General features: G+C 32.4%; 2 protein-coding genes across 2 annotated transcripts; one reads left to right on the top strand and one right to left on the bottom strand.

Annotated features, from left to right (window-relative positions):
* Positions 1-98: 98 nt before the first annotated feature.
* On the bottom strand, positions 99-12,469 carry LOC148623721 (large ribosomal subunit protein uL11m-like). The gene is made up of 4 exons (XM_088565777.1): positions 12,282-12,469; positions 6,912-7,007; positions 4,994-5,087; positions 99-432 (listed from the first exon to the last, which is right to left on the bottom strand). Exons 1-4 carry the CDS (start codon positions 12,423-12,425, stop codon positions 170-172), a joined length of 597 nt encoding a protein of 198 aa, XP_088421903.1. The 5' UTR covers positions 12,426-12,469; the 3' UTR covers positions 99-169.
* A 1,733-nt stretch (positions 12,470-14,202) lies between these two features.
* Positions 14,203-20,322, top strand: LOC148623720 (SAP domain-containing ribonucleoprotein-like). Its single transcript, XM_088565771.1, has 4 exons — positions 14,203-14,341; positions 19,301-19,347; positions 19,842-19,893; positions 20,200-20,322. Exons 1-4 carry the CDS (start codon positions 14,251-14,253, stop codon positions 20,244-20,246), a joined length of 237 nt encoding a protein of 78 aa, XP_088421897.1. The 5' UTR covers positions 14,203-14,250; the 3' UTR covers positions 20,247-20,322.
* Positions 20,323-21,946: the final 1,624 nt, after the last annotated feature.

Genomic DNA, 21,946 nt, shown 5'->3' with positions numbered 1-21,946 from the left:
GTTTTTCTCTTGTTTGCTTGAAAGGAATATGTCCTTTGAAAATGGATTTTTGCATGGAAGTTGTATTTTGAAAGCTGAATGAACTATCTGTACACAAATAAAAGAAAGATATTTATTCAAAACACTTGTTTTCTCTTTCACACATCCATCCATACAGAAACCTTTAATGCTATAATCTGAGTAATTTAGCTTGTCTTTTTTCTTCTAATTCTTTGTCCTGTTCTTGAACAATTTGTTTCCTCTCCTCAAGAAATTGAGCATATTCTGCAGGATCTAAATTTTTAACAACATCAATGCCAAGTGTATGGGCAGATCCTATCACAAGTCTACAAATCTTCTGGAGGTTCACATATTCAAATCCTGGGTCTTTGCTTTTCATTTTGGCAATTTCATAAACATGTTTTATAGTTATTTTTCCTGCTACCTCATGTCCTACAAAAGATTTCATAAATATGTGTTTGAAACCAACATCAACAGAAATATTACAGGTTTTACAAGTTTCTGTATGATTACAATTTTATGTTATGATGATGATATTGTAGTCATTTTTGTCATCCGTGTTGTTTCTATGCAATAACTTTAGATGTAGAGAATCAAATGTCATAAAATTTTGATATTTTGTTACTGGCTGCTTGAGAAAGCTTGCTATTTGAAATGGGTCAATGGCCTGTCCTTTCTGCAAAAATGGGCCAAAGGCAAAAAAAAACAGGTACTTATGTAAAAGTTAACTTCTCATTCAATTCTGACAATTCTTTTTTTAAATTTGTTTCCTATTAAATTCTGTTTTTAGAATAATCAACAGATTTTAAATAGTATTTAGTATTGTCAGTCTATAGAGGCCACACCTTACAAAAGTAAACTTTTTTATTTCTGGTCAGATTTCAGATATCTCTTATGGTTTTCCATTTAAAATGGGCCAAAGGGAGCTATGCCCAACAAAATTGTCTCTTTAATTTTGATTGGATTTTGAAATTTTAGTCCTCATGAAAATCCCTGCCTGCATTTTTCTAATCACATATAGATATCTCATATGGTTTGGAGTTATAAGGGGCCACATCCCAAAAATTAAACTTTAAATTTTTGATGCAATTTTGAAGAAACAAATTTTCATTGGATTCCTTATGAAAATACCTGCCTAAATACAAGAGCTTTAAGAAGTATGCTTAACAAAATTACTATCAATTACTGTTTTTGAGATAATGAGGTACAAAGTGATACATGAATGCATTGAATTGAACTTCAAAATTTTGTGCAATATTGTATCCAGATGAGTTGTTCTGTCTATATAATAATGAACTAAGTCTCAGTATTTTGAATGTAATGAAAAACAACCGGTAATATTGTATCAGCACTCTTCCCAAATGAACACAGCTCAACTGGTTGTGGTTGTATCACACTGCACTTGGCAAAGCTTTTTATTATATAGCTATAACATTATTATATATCGATGTCTTCAGCAGAAACATTGCCATCAATCATATTTATTTGGTTTCATGGTAGCTACTTCTGTACAAATGTATTAATTTTTATAAAATTGTACCACAGTTAGGATTGATTTTGGGGATTTATCACCCTAGATGAATAAAAAGGAAAAACAAACATTTTTCTGGTTTTAGGAAATACAAAATGTAACAGTACTAGTAAGAATGTATAGATCTGTATGAAACTGTACCACAATGTTCCATACCACATAGAAGGTTGGGATTGACAAGCATTTTTAGCTCACCTGGTTCGTAGGCCATGTGAGCTACTGCCATCACTATGTGTCCATCATTTTCCATAAACTTTTTCAAACATCTTCTCCTCTAAAACTACCCAATAGATTTTAACCAAACTTTGCATGAATGTTCCTTAGGGTATTTTAAACAATCCTTGTGAGGGGATTTTTGATCTGGCAAAAAAAACATGGCCGCTGTTACTAAAAATTGACCATAATTGTAGAATTATGCAAATAAGTCAAAAACAGTTGGGTTTAGCTAAAATCTGGTAGAAGTAAAATTGTTCAGCATGATGGGATGGACCTATGCCGAAATTTTCAAACAGATTTTTTGACGAATGAATGAGTTATGGGTCCTGAAATGGATTTATTCCCCAAATTTTACATTCTAACTTTGAAAATCTTCTCTGAAACTACTTGATGGATTAAAACAAACTTTGCATGAATATTATGTAGAATACATTTAGCACTCTATGTGTGTGGATTCTATATCTTGTGAAAAACATGACCACCATTTCTAAAAATAGATCATAGGGGTCAAATTGAAGAATTATGCAAAAAAAAAACAGTTGAGTTAAGCTTAAATGTGGCAATGATTAAAATTGTTTAGCATGATGGGATTACCTACATGTATGTAAATGCCGAAATCTTCAGAAAGATCTGTTGACAAAAGAATTTATGGGTCCTGAAATGGATTTTTTTTTAAATCTCCTCTTCAACAATTTGTAGGATGGATTGTATTAATGTTTGTTAAAATATCCTTAACCATTTTTTTTCTGTTGAAAACATGGTCACCACTAATAAAAATTGATGACTTGTTGATATTACTTGAAAACCAAAGGGTTTAGCTTAATTTTCTAGGGGGAAACTTGATCATCATGGTGAGACCAACCTATGCTGAAATTTTCTTTACAATCTGTTGCTCAATGTTTGAGTTATTGCCCTTGAAGAGATGACAAATAGAGATTTATTTTATAATATGAAAACCGAATTGATGACTAAGATGCTCTGTATTTATTAAATGATTCTTGTGACTCAGGCTTTTTAGAGCCTCTAGGTTTTCTAATATGATGAATTTCAATGTGTACTTTGGTTTGAATAGTTATTTAAAATGTCAGTGTGTGAACCCTCCACTCACCAACTTGCTTAAAACAAGTAAAAATTGTATTTCGCTTGTGCTAATTATTAAACACTCATCAAGTACTCAAGTGCTAATTTACTGTTGAACCAGGATACTATTAAATTATCCCTCAACATTTCTACTGATATGACATGTCATATTCAATGTTTTAGGATTGTACATAAACCATGCTTGCTAGTGAAATTATTTTGGCAAGCTGAAATTGAAAGTCCAGAAAAAAGTTTCATACACTGCATTGTATACTAGTAGGCTTCTTTGGTACATTTTTGGTTTTAAGGTTCAAAATACCTTATTTCACTGGTTCACTAGTGGAACTTCCCTTCTGTTTCTCAACATAAATTTTAGTCCATATGTAATTCCTTTTAATTCAATCAAATTATTTCAAAATCAGTAAATATAATTCAGGCAATTAATAATATTCTATTATTGCTGCAAATAAAATTAAGTCTTTAAATTAACTGAAGACTTCTTTTTGGAAATTAAAATCAGTCCAGAAACATTAAATGTGTTAAGCATGATTCGTATATCATGCTTATAAGTCAAAGTCTTTTTCATTTCATAAATATTTCATGATTAATAAACTGGAAGTGAAAAAAATTACTAAAATAAAAAAAGGGAATTTTTTCACTTCAGTTTCTTGTATTGAGGTACTATAACATACAAATCTTTCATTTCTTGGTGACTAAAATAATGTTTCTTCTCGGAAACTGATGTGGCTATGGATTTAGGACTTATCTATACTTCAAAAAGTTAATACATTGTATTAGGCTAGAAAATATCTGGTAAGAAATGAAAAATTAACATAGAATCCTCTCACCCATCCCATATTTTTTGTGAAAGTTGGATGAAAAAAGCTAAAATTTGGTTAGTAAATATCTGGTAAAGAATAAAAAATAAAATCCAAATTTTTTTGTGAAGATTGGATGAGAGGCTACCATTTAAGTTTATTTTGCCTTATTGTACATTAGTTTTTTGACAGGTTTAAAAATTTTGAAAAAAGGTGAAATGAAAGTATAAAATATTTCATGATGCGTTTGAAGTTTGATACTGTTTAACATCACATCTCTGAAATCAGTAATATGAGGCAGGTGTAACTTGTAAGAGAACATTTTTTTTTATGTACTGCCATAACTTTTCAAGTTGTTAATTGTTAAATTTTAAAAGATTTTAAAACAATTTTCAATTTTGTTCATTTTATTTGTACAAGATGAATTTTTTTAAACTCTTATTTTATTTTAAATATTTCTCTCCTTTTTTTTTTTGAGGAGGGGGATTTTTCTGTTCAAAGTTGTATTTTCAAAATAATTTATTCCTGTCATTTTATTAAAATAGCTCAGGGACTGAGCAAAGAAATTTTTCCACTTGAAAATAAAAACAAAAAAATATTTGAATTTTTAGGACCTGAAATCAGACTCTCAATGCTTTCAATGCTATCACTTTCATGTCTATATTTCACATTGAATGCTGTTAAGAGCAATATGTCCTCTATTAAAAATACAGCATTAATGGAACATTAAGTGGTAAGAACGGTCTGACCCCTATGTTCCATCTTTGGATAACAGCAGCCATGTCTTTCCACAGATCAAAAAATGCCCACGTCAGTTCTATAAAGGATACCCTGACGAACATTCATAGCAAGTTTGGATCCAATTGGTCAAGTAGGGTCAGAGGAGAAGATTTTTAAAAGAAACTACATTAAAAATAGCAAAATACATAACGGTAACTCCAACATGGCTTAACTGATTATAACGATATTTTGACCACAGATAGATTATAGTATGCTGAATTTGGCTAAACCTAACGGTTTCAGAGATGTATGCGAAAAACTATTGTCTGACCCCTATGTTCTATTTTTAGTAATGGCAGCCATGTTTTTTGACGGATCAAAAATACCCACATTTGTTCTATGCAGGACACCCCAAGAAACATTTATACAAAGTTTGGTTCCAATTGGTCAAGAAGACCTTTAAAAAATTATTAGCAATACCTCTCATGGCCTTCTGCCAGGTGAGCTAAAAATTGGGATAATCTATATTTGATGGTTAACATGCATAAAAAGGTATACAGTGTCCCTTTGTATGCTTGATCATAGTACCGGTATTTCTTTAATTCTAATTACCATATTCATAGTTTACCTGGCCTTCTGGCTCCTCTTTGTATACCAGCTGCCTGTAGTAATAAGTAGGTAGTTGTAGGTGATTTGATTACTATATCATAACTTCTGTCAGGCTGTAAAAAACATACATCAAAACATAATAATGCATTTGTTTTAAAGGATGTTTTTCGACTTTCATTTGACAGTGGAAGTAGACTGGGTGTATATATTTGTTTATACCACATTCCACCTTAAAGATTTTTTTTTAAATCAACATAACAATTTTGATTGTGTGATTTGACAGCTTGCTATAGCCTATATAAAATATTTATTTAGTAAAATCCTACATGGCCTATATTAGGGATAAAAAAATCTGTAAACTACTCCATCTTAAAAGAAATAGTAGTAACTGAATACAACCTATATTTTGTGACATCATTTCGACATTTTACTAACAGATTGTAGATCATTTATACCCAGCTTCAGTCCAAATTATAATATGCAAGCTAGAATAAGAAAATCCCCTGTCCATGATTATAGTGGACTTCAATCATCTTAAACCATTCAGTTGGATAGTCTCCCCTAGCAATTATCTTCATACATGCTTATCTACATATGATGCCTAATCTCCCTAAGATATTTCATCTACATTTAATCCATGTTGTTCAGAGTTTGTTGCATTAAAAAGGTTTTAACATGTAAAACACCTTTTTTGGAGGCTTTGGGCAATTATTATTTTCCTTTATGCACATTTAGATATGATGCCTAACCTTCCACCAAATTGTCATTATTACAACCCATTGGGTAGTTAAGGAGAAGTTGCATTTAAAAAGTTTCACTTAAGTTGAAATTATTGCAGGCATTAGACAATATTATCTTTATACAGATCTAAATACCATTCTTAACCTTCATGTAAAATTTCATCAAAATCTTAGAGTGATTACAAAATTGCAATATGTCTAACATTTAAGGTGCTTTATGTGGCTTTATCTCTATTTTCTAGCATTCCTTCATCATGTCTATATGTTATGCCTAATACGCCTATAACATTTCATGAAAACCCATGATGCAATTCAAGAGGAGTTGTGCTAACAAGATACATTTGTATGTAGACAGGCTGCCTGTTAAAAAGTATAGTAAAAAAATAGACAAATCCTTGGTAAACAGAAAGTTGTTGTTAAAGTCAAATCTTTCAAAAAATGGATCTCACCATATGGCATACCTACAGAGAGAATGTGTTAAAATTTCAAGCAACTGTGATGAGTAGTTTCTGAGAAAAGTGTGAGGAAATTTAACTTGCAAAAACAAAGTAAAAAAAATAAACAAAATCCTCTGTAAACAAGAAGTTGTCAATTTTTTTTCCAAAATAGGATCCCATGGCATACCTACAAAAAGAATGTGTTAAAATCTGAGGCTGCTATTATGAGTAGTTGCTGAGAAAAATGCAACGAAAATTTGAACTTTTAAAATGTGTCCAAAATAAACAAAGTCCTGGTTTAACAGGAAATTGTCGTCAAATTTTTCCAAAAATGTATACCACCGTGCTAAAATTTCAAGCCACTGTGATGAGTGGTTGCTGAGAAAACTGTGTTGGAAAAACATGTTACAGAAACACGGAAACATTAACAAAGGTAAAACAACATACCTTTTATCCTTCAGAGCGGGGTATGATTATACCCTAAGTAACTTTTTTGTATAGGGTATAAAATCCATAGATTACTGGTTGTTTTGAAGCTCTAGTTACAAGATGTGAACATATAAAATTTAAGTTGGATTGTCTCACTTTGTAGGAATTAGACAATAATTATCTTTCTCTACATGCACCTTTAATTTCATCAAAATCTGTCACCCAGTTTAGGATGAGTTATACTTACAAGATGGTGTTGCATTAGGTTTGTGGTATCAGAAAAGACATATAAAATGACAATTTAAGTTCACAATGAACAGTTCCTACTTGCCTTGACAAAAATTCTTGTTGGTAATGGAACTCCGGGTTTAATGTGACTTGTCTTATCATTGAAATCTTTACAGAAGCCAGCTATTTGGATACCTCTCTAAAATGAAAATCAAAGTAATATACTGGTACATGTATATTAATGGTATTGTAAGATAAATTAACAGTTGAAGGTTACATGTATATGATTAAGAAGTATTTCAAAAGAACAGTGATAAATGAATCTGAATTACACCTCAATATAATAGAAGTAATGTTTACAAAACTTGTCTTTCTGACAAGCTGATTAGATGAACTTTTATTCATTGGATTTCACCTGTTTTTTTAATATTCCTGTTAAGTACTGGTATGTATTTACAAACATGTAGAAACTAAAAAAATAATATGAAAAAATTTCCTGTTTTATCCTTGTACATGTAAAATTCCTCTTTTTGCATACACATGTATAACAAAAACAAAATAAGAAAATCCTTTTACAGCTAGTTGAAATTGACCAGTTCCAATTTCAATACAAATTTAGGTAGGCTTGTGGGTATACATAATTTAAATAGCTCTCTAGGTAGAAATATGCCCTACATTATACCAATGTATCCTACTTAACTACCACAGAACACCTGTGTGATCTTTTGGACACTGTCCTTTAATTTTGAATAGCTGTCAATTATGATGACCTTAACCTTTAAATTTGCCATCCATCATCATAATTGACAGCTCAGAGCACATATACATGTAGACAGGCATAAAGCAGTTCAACCCAGAACAGGTGAGGAAAATATGGACACTAAATTCAAGCTTGATACAGCTGTGAATTTGATTGTGATTAAATGTTTGTCAAAAAGTTTATGAAAATAAAAAAAGAAGCATAAAATATTGCTGCTCGGACGTTAAACCCCAACAAACAAACAAACATTATTTAAGAAGAAAACAAAAACAATTTAATAATTGCTTAAAGCATTTTCAGGTTATTGAGTTTTTATCAGAAATCCCTCCTCCTTTAAATTTGATGAATAAAGTCCAAGTTTAATAATTCAAATATTTAGACTTGTTGGAGCTGTAGTAAGTACTTGGATGATTTCAAACCATTTTGGTACTTACAGAAGTGAAAATAGTTTAAATTCTAAAAAAGAATGTTAACTGTTCTACCATTCCCCAATGAGACCGCCAAACAGGTTGCTGTGTGTTGGTGGGTTTCATCCCTTTTAAAAACTTGCTTAAATGACTTGTATTCCAAAAATATGAAAAGGCCATTGAAGAGGGAGCTAACATCAATAGTAAACTAATTACCAAAATTTCATGAAAGTGAGTGAAACTACTAATGACTTTACATGCATAGTCCAAAAAGTGTGAAATCCCCCTTTTTGTGGACAATATCCCATAACTCTACATTAAAAATTCAGAAATTTACAAAAAGGGAGCTCACATCAAAGTAAAAAAAATACACATAAGTTTCACTGACAATGCTGCAAGGGTTTTTGAGTTTTAGTCAGTCATTCAACACAATTTAAAAAACAGTTAGTGTCAATATAATTGTAGACCAATTTTTAATTCAGATTAATTATAGAGGTAATCCTAGACCAATTTAGCATGGCGCTGCACCATGCCTTCTAGCACCATGCTGCTCTCATCATGAATTCTACAAAGAGCCCCCAGATGGCCAAACCCAACTTTCAAGTTATGAGTAATTCAACTATTTTTAACTAATTTGCATGTCAACATGTACTCTCATTGTGTTGAACTTGACACCCATTTATGATAATTTTAATGTTTATCACAGATTTCAATAAATAAATTACTCTCATGTCAAGGTAGGGTGCCCCAATATAACCTGTGACTGTTGAGTGCCCTCAAAATACTTAAATAACCAAGTCTCCATAAATTTTTAGGGAAAACACTATCATATATGTATGTTCCAGAGCATATGCTTATTTCGACTGTATGTGTATGGTCCTTATATGGTCCAGACCGTACGCATACACCTGCATGGTCCGACCTTAAGAGTATTTACCATTTAAGTTTGTGTTTATTTGTTATTTGAACATAACCAGCATGTGATTGGGTTTCGTGTAAATTGAAAATACATGTACATGCACAGTAAACATATTTATTATGGACTGAATATTATATATCACAAAATCATCACCATAGAGTCATGAGAAAAAATGTATCTGGAATACACATAATTTAATTGTTTACATCTATCATGTTTTTAGAAGAATGACTGGGTGAAAATTGACTTTCTACATTGAATACAAGTTTTGTTTATGCAGATTTTTTCTTACTCTAGCACCTTTTACATGCAAGTGAAAACTTATCAGTATAGCTGTGGGGTGAATTGAAATGCTTTCATTTTTCCAGTGTGACTTTTCAAGTCTTCGGGACAAAAGTTCCAAGTCACCTGTCGTAACAAGAATTTCACAACTAAATTCACACAACAATTTAAACAATGTCCTGTCCTTCCCACAAATGTAATCTACCATAAAAAAGGTTGCAGTAGTCACCTGATGCCCCATCAACAATTGGAACTCTTAATGACAAAGCTGCCCTTTTCAATTTTCACATTTGTTTTCGAAATTTTCTTATTGTATTTTCTCATGGTGTTTTTACTTTCTTCCGTTGAGTGTTATGCTGTTCAGTGTCATACAATTATCAACTGAACTAATGTCTACATTCTGTTACATAATGCTGTTTATTACTATTACACTGATTTAATCGGAGATGGAAGCAAGTTTGAAAGTGTATACTTTTGAAAGTACATGTACGGTCCAAATACACATATGGTCTGGAACATGTATATTACACTGAATATTGGTGAGTTCTTTGTGATGTCATCAGTCACTCGTGATCTGGTTTTGGTTGGCAAAAATCCATTAAGTGGCATGGGCATCAACTTTAAATCATAACAACTTTTTCACATTTTAAGATAATTGAAAAGTTCTTTTGGTTCCCTACACTGCCGATAGGAGAGTTCACCCATCTCATTAGTGATGTCATAAGATTTACAATTGAAATATGCATACATAGATTTTTTTATTTTCATTTCAATTTTATTATTCTTGAAAAAGATCTTAAATTTGTTATCCAAAAAAGAAAGGAGAAAGAACTGGATAACGTATATATAAATGGTTTAATAGTTCTTTTATTGTATAATGGATAAAGTATTGCTTGTTCGTCCACCCGTCTGTCACTAACATGTCCCATAGCTGTTTAAAAAAAGGCCATATTCGCTGGTTTATGTATGTTTATTGTTTATTGGGGTTTAATGTCCGACCGGCAATATTTCAGCTATATTCAGACGATGAACATGAAATGGATGATAAAATAAACATGAATGATAATGAAATGAAAAGAAGGGATGGGACACAAGGACAACAGGGTCGACAAATTTTGATTGCCAGTGGAAATAGGGACAGGTGGGTAGGGTCGGGCAATTTAGCCTCCTGTAGCAGAACGCAAATGTTCCTACTCCTATCGAATACCACAGCAGGGTTTTTTAACGTGCAAAGAACGTGGCATCTTTCCCAACAAGATGCACCACTATGGTTTGCGGTCAGGTTTTCCGTATTATAGACTGACAACCCAGCATGCAACATGCCAGGAGTACCCCATTCCACCACCTGGGGCCACACATCCCAGTTGCTTTGTGGGCAGAGCGCCTAGCCTCCAGCTAGGTTTCTGAGCACTATTCAGTCGCCTTTTATGACAAGCTTAGCGCTGCTGCAGGTCTATTCTTTCAACACCCGGACCTGCACGGGGTATTCACTGGTTTAAGGATGTTACTTTGTATCACAGTCATTTAGATTGACTTAAAATAAAAGTGAGTTATAATTTCTATATCTGCATCTATATTAAAATAACGTTTTTTAAAATGAACATTTAACTCCACAAGGGAAACTTGCTGGTCCCAAGCTCAGAAAATATTTTTATACTTGACAAAGAGATGAACAACCAATTATAAAGATTTTTTTTTTATATAAAATGGTGAATAACATACAAATAACCACACAATGCATCTACATGTAATAAAGAGCACTGAAACAATATCAAATATAAATTTACCTGTATTCTGGTGCAAAAGGATCATTAATTTATTGGCACAATTTAACTACAATAATTGGAAAGTAAACAGGCGCAAAAGGCCTCCTTTTTGGGGCAATGGGAAAATGCCCTAAATTTATAAGTTAAAACAAACAGAAAATCACAGTGATTAATATCTTACTGGGGTTTGGTTATTGAAAATTGAAATTTTAATATTTCTTTCTCAAAACATAGGTATAGTCATTAAGTCATTATTTTATTGTTATTCAAAGCACACTTATTAAAAATAGTCATTGCCATTCAGCAGGCTTTTCTCTTTCATTTGATATTTTCATTATAATAAATGCAATATTTTTCACAAACATTCAGTGAAAAATCTTATTATATGAACATTTAAAAAAGTGAATTTTTTGCTTATTTGTCAAAAAAAGACCTAACGTTGAAATGGAAAGTATTTATATTTAGTAGGGTCTAAAATCAATTTTTTCTACAAATATTTTTAAAATCATTAATTTTAGCCTAACCATCATGTTATTTTGTAAAAGTGTACCAAATTTAAGCTGGAAATATCAAGTAACAATGAAGAAATGGACAAATAGTATTTGGGTATTCGGGGAAAAGTTGGAAATTTTTTTTTAAAAATTAAGAAATATATGTTGCCATTCTCCAATATTTCATCTTGAATTTGTGATATCACTCATCCAAATCCATCTAGTGTTTTTACAAACACTTATAGCACAGTTACCCTATTTTCAACAGAGAAATTTGAGAAAATTGGCAAATTAACAGCCAAACAGCAAGGGCAGTGATCTATAAAGATTATTATAAGTGACTTCTCCTTCTAATATACACTCCCTGCCTTTAGTATATACATTGTACATAATCCCTTTTGGGATTCAGTGCCTGGACACTGAATCCCAAAAGGGATTAACATTGTACACTCCCTGGTCCACCATATTCATGATACCAACTAGAAATCTTGTTAAAAAAGTAGGGTCCACTTTTACAGGACAAAATGAACCAGATTGGCTATGGAATAGAGAATCTACAGTGACTGCAGGGAGTGTATAATAGACTAATATAAAATACCAAGTGACTGGGGTGGATGAAACTAGTAACAATCGACCTTTAATGACTTTATGTTTGATACTGGTCACATTCGCTTGAACATCCATTGCCAATGGCAACTTTTCAAGTTTCTCAATAATAAGAAATGTTAAAAACATTTTTATCAGAATTAAAAGTTTTAAGACAAGTGCATGTCTATCGTTTATATAGACTATACAGCCCATAGGCACAGCCACAGTGCAGCACTACCGATCTAGGATATTATCGATACCTGTCCAAGTTGGGGGCCTAGTGGTGGTGCTGGTGCTGCTTGTCCTGCTTTTATGTTTAGTCTCATGAAAGGTTTGTGAACAACTTTTTCTGTTGTTTTTCTGGTCATTTTAGACAAAATTTTAGTGGCAGCCCGTGCAACCATCTTTCCAAAATGCTGTTGATGCACTCTATGAACACTCTTGAGAATTTCGAATTTTAGATTGGGGTAGGCCGTCCAAATCGGACCATATTCTTTCTGTCCAATCTGCGACCGAACATATGTATAGTAGATGGAACTTTAAAATAACAAATTATTTTTTGTCACAGTAACTGTTGTGATTGCAATTATCATTGATCAGTAAAAATATTCCGAACTGATCAAATCTAGGCAGTAGTAAAAAGGGAATAAATTTAACAAACACTGGGACTTCAGTTATGATGAGTTATATCCATTTATGATGGGGAAACATTGTACTAAAATGCTGTGTTAACGATTTTTACATTTAACTTTCCATGGCAGTACACTGAAAAAAATCTCAAACGCTCAATTTTGTGTGACATTTATGTGTATTTCAATGAACAGCATCCTGCTTATAAGACAAGTTGAACATTTTTGTTTGAAAACTCCTCGTTTGGCAGATGATTTTTTTGTGTGTGTGTGCAGTCTTTTTTTCAATGTAGTATTTTGTTACCTTTGACTGTTATTTTTTTTAATTAGTGCTAATTATGGCATCCCTATTAGAGTTGATGCTTTTGCATGGGTGTTGACATTCGATACTGTCATGATGCTGATATCCCAGTCTTATTTGAATGCTGGTATCAAAATCTTAATTATTTCTATTGTCCATTTTTTTTTCTTGACGCGTTGTATTTTTTCTCCAACGGAATATTAGGATCCTTAAGTTTTACTTAATTTCAAATTCATTGTGAGGGGAAATGTCTTGATGATTTTTCGTGACATTTTGTATTTTCCCTTCATCAAATGTCATCAACATTTTTACTCTGTGCCTCACATTCCATTGCGCCCCGTGCAGATCCGGGTGTTAAAAGAATAGGCCTGCAGCAGCGCTAAGCTTGTCGTAAAAGGCGACCAAGTAGTGCTCAGAACCCTAGCTGGGGGCTAGGACGCTCTGCCCACAGAGCAACTGTGATGTGTGCCCCAGGTGGTGGAATGGGGTACCCCTGGCGTGTTACATGCTGGGGTTGTCAGTCTATAATACGGAAAACCTGACCGCAAACCATAGTGGTGCACCGTGTTGGGAAAGATGCCACATTCCTCGCACGTTAAAGAACCCTACTGTGGTATTCTCCCGGAGTAGGAACCATAGGGCTCCGCCACAGGAGGCTAAATTGCCCGATCCTACCCATCTCTCCCTATTTCCAGTGGCAATCAAAATGTAGGGGGGGGGTCACATTTTGTTCTGCTTACTGAAAAGGGGGATTCAAATTTTCAAAAGTTGAAAGTGGAGGGATTTTTGTTTTAACACACAGAAATTCCTGGTCTATATATTTCAAGGATTAGAGGAAGTAGAGATTTTAAGAGTTACGTGTACATAATAACATTTTATCAACTCAAAACAAATTTAACGTACAGTTTTGAAACGCTATATACGCCATTGTACACTGTTAATATGGGTATGTCACTGATAAGATCAATGAAATCACATCATAAATAATATCAATCTGGACCTTAATCATTGCTTCACAGTAAGGAAGTCAAAAGGGTCGTCAGATTCATCTTCTGAAGATTCCTTCCCTGTTCCATTTTCTCATTGCTTGTGTTACCATCATCATGTTCATGTCTGTCATTAGTTTCTTGTATTTCAATAAAATTAGATTTTGGCATGGATGACTTGAATTTTCGATTGTGAACACATCTTATCATTTCGCTTGCTTTGGACCGACTTAACAAAGTACCGATTTAACTTGTTACCACCGATTTGTACCTTCTTCTATTCGGTAATTTTCGGACTTTATTATTTTCCAGCATGGCGTCAGTACCTACTGTTGACGAATTGAAGAAGTTTAAAGTTGTTGAATTAAAACAGAAACTAACAGAGTTAGGATTGTCCACACAGGGTACTTGCTCTAGATTTTTTAATGCATTTGCGTTTTCAAGGTTTATCATATTTACACAGTACAAATCCTTTCTTCTCTGACTTCTGCAGTTCCGTGCAAACAAATTACAATTTACATGTACTCAGACGGAGCACCGCGTTCGTTGGAGGTAGAAAAGTAGTGATCTTTTTGTCCACCAGAAAGATCAGTCTGTCACCGATTCTTTCATGGTGGCACTGTAGTATCCTCTTGGCTGGTGATATTTGTTTACATTGTGTGGATCTGATAATCGTGTTGTTCTGTCATAAATTATAAGAATTTAGGTCCAGATTAACCAATTTGTATAAGAAATATATATTTTCCTAGGCAACTGACATACTGTCCCCATTTTTCAATGCCCATTTTCATCAAAATTTACCTGGATAGTCAGGGGCTTCATCTGCAAGAGTAATGGAAATTAATATGGCGGGTAAATGCCGCTGTCCAAAATAAATCACAATGGTATCCCGAACTGTTTTTACAAAATACAACCATAAGGAGGAAGGCAAAATGTGTATATAGCCTCTCAATTCCAGGAACACCAGTCATAATTCTATTTAATTGTAAACACAACCAAACTATAACTCTGATTTTGACAGTCATTTTTACGACTTGACACAATGGACGAGCTAATTTTTTTGTTTTTCTTTAGTTGTAAATCAGACAACTGACTGTTGACAGTAGTATCTTTTTTTTTGCATGTAACTGGTTGCCATCTTCCTTCATGCATAAAAGGTGGATATTTGAGACTTTTGTACTCAATTCTATCAAATATACAGGTTTCTTTAAATATCATAGAAATCCAGGACAAAACATTCAGTTTGTATTTATTTTATTTTGCTAATACATTTTCTGGTGTTATGTCTTTGGGTTGGTTGTTTTTCCTGTATGGTGAGAAGTCAAACTGACTCACTCAAACCAGCGATGGACATACTATTAAATAGTGTCCAGTTACACTGTGAACTGACATGAAAAAAATCTGGTTAAAGAACTGTTCACCTTTTAACAATATATATCACAGGATAGAATAAGGAAATACAAGTATATTTTTACATTTGTATACTATCACAATCTTATATTAAATTATCACTTATTTTCATTAAATAATCTGTTAAAATAGAACATCAAAATTAACAGAAGCATGCTATAAGAAAAAAATACCTGTCAAAATGTTTTAGATTTTTTATTTCAAGACATTTTTGGACAACACTTCACAACTACATTTTTTTAATTTTTATTTAATGTACTTTAAAAAAAAAGGTTACTTTTTAATGACTTTCATTTATTACCCGGTATTTGTAATGCAGGCTAGCTTTCCAAATATAAGATGGTTGTTTTTTAATTTAAGTGGTCAAAACAACCAGCTATTTTAGGGGATTCACATAGATCGCAGGAATTGAAAGACCCCCCCAAATTTATAAAAAAAAAAAAATCTTCACATGTCAATATATCCTTCGAGAGTAAAGAAAAAAAATGATTCAATATAGAATGAATTACAAGAAAGGAAGCATATTTTAATGGTGAAGAACATCATGAAATCCAAAAGCTATCCAGCCTTGGGCTTGGTATCATACATTTGTACATCACACTCACAGCATGTATCTTTTTTATAACATCAAATCGTTTGTAACATTGTCTAGAGGACCCCAAATCAGCATGCTTAATGTTCATCAATCATATCAATGGTGTGGAGTATCTAACAGTCCACCATTTACTTCATATTTGCTTTGCAATCACTTCAAAACAGCTGCAAAATGTCAAACTTTTCCCTCAACCTTCATATTTTCAACCACTTTATTTCCTACGCTTCAAATGGAATGATGGGTAATATTTAGTATTTTTAGAAAGCTCTTTTTCCGAAATCCCGATGGAAAAACCGAAAAACGATGTATATCTGTGTATATGTGAAAACTTATATACCGGTATGTTTTTTTTTTGCATAATTGCTTCATGTGTTTTTGAAATATACATCAAATTAGTTTTTTCATGTAGAAGTAAAAAAAAGTTGTTTTTATGCATATAAGAACACTTTCTAACTACCCAACTAAAGTCTGTAATAATCAATATGGCATTGTTAAGACATGTGACTAATTTCAAAGTATTGACACCATATTGATTATCACAGACTTTTGTACCACGAAGTACAAATCAAGTTCAATTTTCAGCAAAATCCAAAATGTTGTTTTGAGTTAAGCTATTTTTTACATTTTGTTTTTGCAATTTTAATGTTTTCACTCTTAGAACAACTCCACTGAAACCTCAAGTGCCCATGTTTTGAAACTTTATGAGGTTTTAACCTCAATGCCTTTAGAAGGGATCCCGTCTCTTTTGTAGCTCAGATGGCACAGTTGGTACTAGGAGTGATATAAGTATAGGGACCTCTTCAACTAGTAAACTTTTTTTGTTCCAAATGATGCAACTACATGATTTCAAATTCTCTAGGTAAACGATTCACAGGCTTTCAAGCAGGCCCTTATTTTCATTATTTATCAAAAGCAACCCCAATTTTCCTAATAAAAGCTGAAGAATCCTAAAAAAGCCCTATTTTTGTTGAGAAATTCCTTATTTTTCAAATTTTGAAATTTTTAGATAGTAATTTCACTTTATATTGTTTGTATTAAGGGAATCTAGCTTATTATTCTTTCAGAAAATGAATATTTTGATCAAATAAACACCTCAGAAGACATTTTGGTGGTCATAAGCAGTTAACAGCATTCTTTTGACCCATACTAGTTCAACTTCTAATGGTCGAACTGAAATGCTGAATACAACTGTTGATGGCCACTGACATGATCTTCTGCGTTGTTAAATAGCTTTTATATTGTTGTCTTAAGCCAGTGGTAAGTAACTTGTTTTTCTTTTAGTATTATAATTGAAAAAGAAAGAATGTCATCCCTTATTTTAGTGTTAGAAGCTCTAAAAAATCCTAAATTTAGCCCTTATTTTTTAAGAATTTGGCCCTAAAAATAGCCCTTATTTTTTTTTCAAAAAGTCACTTGAAAGCCTGGATTCAGGATCCAGTAAAAAAACTGCTTTGAAGTTTCAATGCAAACCCAGTTCCTGAGGTTTATATGCCCCTTGTGCATAAACTTTAAGAAATCACAGTTTTATGTATTGTTCTTTGCAACTTTCAAAACATAGGGCTGTCACATTTTCATGGCTTGTTTACATACAAATGTTAAAACTTTGTAAATAACAATGAATTAAAATAAATCTATGTAACAAGAGATCTATTTATTGACTTCGTTGACCGTTCGCTGTTGTTTAATGTTTTCAAAAGTGCAAAACCATTACTATTTTTCCCCTAATTTCTAGAAAATTGTCAATACTTTTCTAATTGAAATAGAAGGGGCTGTTTTTAAAAAAGGCAACGAAACCACTGCAACCAAACAGCTCAAAAACTAACTGGGAGTTCATGTATTAAAATATGTTTACTTGGAAGCGTTTCAGGCTTCACTTGTCTCTATAAATTAGATTTGTTCAATCGGTTAAAATTATCAATTCATTATCCTTTTTTATTGTTAAGTGATAACCATTGTAATCGGTTGTTCTATATCCTTCGCTAAAACTCCACATTTCAACATAACTATTAAAGTTTTCAATCGGTGTGTACCTATATCTGAATATCAACAGATACTAATTACTTGCCCTCTTATATATAACATGTATAAATGATCTTTGCCCTCTTATATATAACATGTATAAATGATCTGGGTTTTTTTTATGACTTATAAAAAGTTAAAGAAGAAGACTATGTTATAATGCAAGCCATGAATATCAAAACTAATATGTTAAATTTTCATAAAAATTAAATTGGCAAAAACATTTCCTTTTCTTAACTAATTATTTGTGATTCATCATTAGGGAGCTTGACTTTGTGGCCCTTTGGGAGCCACCATGATCAGTTGAGCTGTGACGTCACAAAGTTGGTTTGTAAAGTGAAAGTAAATAAGTAATCGATTACCATGTTCAAAGAAAGTGCAAATTTGGGATTTTTGCCATATAATTTCAATCCAAATTTACAGAAGAAGAGATTGGGGCATAACATGTAAGCAAGTATCAGAAAACATTGATGAATGATTGTATTTGAAGCCAGATGACTAGTATTTCTGAGGAAAATCTAATGGCTACTTCCGAAAAGTGTTCGTGTTGCCGGTTAAAAAAAAAACTATTTAAATATTCTCTTATATCATTTGTGCAATCATTAGCTTGACAAGACAGCACATTTTGGTGATTAGAAAAACAGGATCATAGAAATATTTACTGAATAAAAGTTGCATTTCTACCGACTTAGTGACATCCCAAGCTATTCGGAAGCTATAAGTAAAAATCTATCAAGTCTGCGTATGATCAACACTAACAATTCCTTCAGATAGAAAAGTTTTGCAAGATGGCATACAGTGTATATCTCAAAGATTTCGAACTTTGCATAGCCATGATCATTTTACGAAAGCACATTTTGTATTTAAGGTTATTTATTTTTGATTACATGAGTATGATTTTTCATAAGAGCCTGACTTAATGCAAAGGTGGCCTTTCCTTTTAACACAGAGAACTGTGATTTCGACAAATACAGTAATTGGTTGCAGAAAATCTCATTTGATTATTCACATCTTAAACCAATTGATTTGAGACTTAAATCAATCATCAGAACACCACTATGTATCAAGTTAATAAACAAGCATATTTTTAATGAATATACATGTACATGTATATATACACTAGTACAAGTATATACTATAAATATGAAAAAAAAACATAGTAGCTTGAATATCACCTATGTACATGTATATTATCAAGTGTCTATACATGTAGTAGCCACAACTGTTCAAGGTTTGCAATTGTTTCAAGTTTCACTCCATGGAACATATTATTTTGATTATTTATTGTTTTTGTTTGTTTGTTTTTTGATTACTGAAGATTTGATTTTCTTTTATCAAGGATTGAAAGCAGATTTAGTAGAACGATTACACCAACACTACATTGAGGTAATTAAGACTGAAGATATTGTACTTATTCAGCCAAAGATTGATCCTCTTTTTCATATGTCGTCTGAATATAGCTGAAATATTGCTGCTTGGACGTTAACCCCCAACAAACAAACGAAAACATCTTTTTCATATGTACACTATTGTTTCAATGCAATTGTGTATGGTGAGGCCTCTTCTTCATCCATAGAAACTTTAGATTTTGTGCCATGAAGTATTGGTCAATATCTGCATGGATTTTGAAGTAAGTTTTCTACCACAGTTTGGGATTGTTTTTGGGGGTGTGGCCCTTACCCTTTCCTAATCCAGGGACCTAAAATGCTCATTTTTATAAATCTTAATATGAATTGCTTATTTTTTAACTAATTTTAAGGGGTTTTGTTTTAAAATTATTAGTTAGGATGCATATTTTTCAAACTTGTATAATATGTATTATTGTGTACTGTACACACTAAAATACGGTATACATGTATTCCAATTGTCTTCTATAACAGGAGAGTAATACAGAAAATGATGAAGAAGATGGAGAGCCCATGGAAGACACTGGTACTTAAATTGTTCATTGTATTTTTCATTTGCCTTTATAACATTTTTTTAACAAGTTTACTTATATAACATTGACAGTGCTTAGACTTTCTGTTTACTTAATTTAAGGCTAAAGGTTTTCAAACTCCACAAAATATTTATGCTATAAAACTATGTATATAATTTTATCTAAGTGAATTAAAATTTTGCTCATCAAAAGTTAGTGGTAGTAAAAAAAATCACAGTGAAAAGAGTTTATAATAATTGTAAAGAAGAAATACAATAACAGTGTATCATATCCTCTCAAAGTACTTCTTGTCTTTTCAGATCAAGCTGTAAGTGTTGACAAATGGATGACCACATATAAAGTGTAGACTGCCAGATTAATTAGTATTCTTGTTTATCACTGGTAACATTAGTGGAAGTAAAACATATATATAGGTTACAAGTTGAACTGTATTCATTTTCACAATTGACTGAGCAGAAAGTTATTTTTAACTGATAATTTATGTAACTTCAGTACAATGCTTCTTTAGTCTATTGCCCCTCTTTTCATCCCCATTCTCGCTGATTGCCATTTGTACCAATTTCCTGCACTGAAATTTCCCCGTTAAATTGTGAAATCTGCATATGGTCATCCTTCATATCTTTTGATGTCCAAAAGTCATAAATTAATTCAATTAACCACCAATAACATCACAACATGTTTATGACACACTTTACCCTCAAATTTACGCAAATGAGGGCTTTATAAGATAACATGTTTTACATCAATTTAAGTTTGTAAATTTATTACTTTTCAACAAAACTGGTCACAGTCATAAATATATGATCAACCTCTACCAACTGCAGCCTTGCAAATGCTGATGACAGTGAATGATTGATAACGTTCAAGAAATTCATTCTGAATTGTAAATAACTGTTTTCGAAATTTGTCAGCATTGACAAAGATCTTTCCAGCGCAACTCATCAGCAGACATACATTTCCTGTCCTACTTACTGTTGAAGACATCCTTTTGAAATTCGCATTTGTTATTCAAATCAAATGTTTATTAAAACTTTTTCACAACATTTAGGATGCAGTTTTTTTGCTCACCTTGCCAAAGGCCATGTGAGCTATTGCCATCACTTGGGGTCTGTCGTCATTGTCGTCGTCTTCATTAACAATTATACAAAACTCTTCTCCTCTGAAACTACCTGACTGATTAGAACCAAACTTGGTATAAATGTTCCTTTGGGTATCCTGCATAGAACTGGTGTGGGGATTTTTGATTCTTTGAAAAACCTGGCAGCGGTTACTGAAAATAGGTTGGTATAAATGTTTCTTGGTGTATCCTGCATAGAACGGATTTGGGGATTTTTGATTCGTCAAAAAACATGGCAGCCGTTACTAAAAATAGAACATAGGGGTCAGACAGTAGTTTTTCCCATAAATTTCCAAAACCGTTAGGTTTAGCCAAATTCTTTACTGAAATGATCCTTATTATTAGGACTACAAAAGTCTTCAGGGATAAAAGTTGTCAGATGACTCCTTGTAAGTGTTATTGCCCTTGAAAGGGAAAATGACTCTTTTTTTAACAGTTTTCAGTCAATATCTTGAAAGCTATGATAGATTAAAAGAAACTTTTAATTGTTGAAATGATCCTTATGATAAGCCCTACCAAAGACTTCTTGAGTGAAAATTGTTGGACAACTTCTTGTTAAATTTATTGCCTTTGAAAGGCAAAATTCAACCAGGTGGGCGATTCAGACTCCTGGGAGCCTCTTGTTTAATTCTGGTTATGATTTTAAAATTTCAAAACAGTCTATCATGATTACTATCATTTTTGTGATCGTGTTTGAACACATTTACATTTATTTGATCATGATCATGATAATATTTTTCAGTGATCATATTTCATGTTCAAATCTGATCAAAATTGATGTTCAGTATTCAAAATGACAGACACTGTCATCATTCAAACTCAACCTAGGCTTTTAAATTATGGTGTAAAATGCTTATCTGAAAGCCATCTACTGAAACTCTATGTAGGTATGATATATGTTTATATATAAAACACTTTCAAAGAACATG

Source organism: Perna viridis, chromosome 2 (genome assembly GCF_037379345.1).
Source record: "Perna viridis isolate PV_CMFRI_1.1 ecotype Kerala chromosome 2, ASM3737934v1, whole genome shotgun sequence".
NCBI classification, from domain to species: Eukaryota; Metazoa; Mollusca; class Bivalvia; order Mytilida; family Mytilidae; genus Perna; species Perna viridis.
The sequence above is the reverse complement of the archived record's forward strand: the minus strand, read 5'-3'. Positions and strand labels throughout refer to the sequence as shown.

Excerpts from the sequence above, each read along its gene's own strand:
- LOC148623720 (XM_088565771.1), top strand. The coding sequence starts at position 14,251 with ATGGCGTCAGTACCTACTGTTGACGAATTGAAGAAGTTTAAAGTTGTT. Across the intron at positions 14,342-19,300 it reads GTTAGGATTGTCCACACAGG|GATTGAAAGCAGATTTAGTA; the intron begins GTACTTGCTCTA and ends TCTTTTATCAAG. Across the intron at positions 19,894-20,199 it reads AGAGCCCATGGAAGACACTG|ATCAAGCTGTAAGTGTTGAC; the intron begins GTACTTAAATTG and ends TTGTCTTTTCAG.
- LOC148623721 (XM_088565777.1), bottom strand. The coding sequence starts at position 12,425 with ATGGTTGCACGGGCTGCCACTAAAATTTTGTCTAAAATGACCAGAAAA. Across the intron at positions 5,088-6,911 it reads CAACAAGAATTTTTGTCAAG|CCTGACAGAAGTTATGATAT; the intron begins GCAAGTAGGAAC and ends TGTTTTTTACAG. Across the intron at positions 433-4,993 it reads AAGAGGAGCCAGAAGGCCAG|GACATGAGGTAGCAGGAAAA; the intron begins GTAAACTATGAA and ends AATCTTTTGTAG.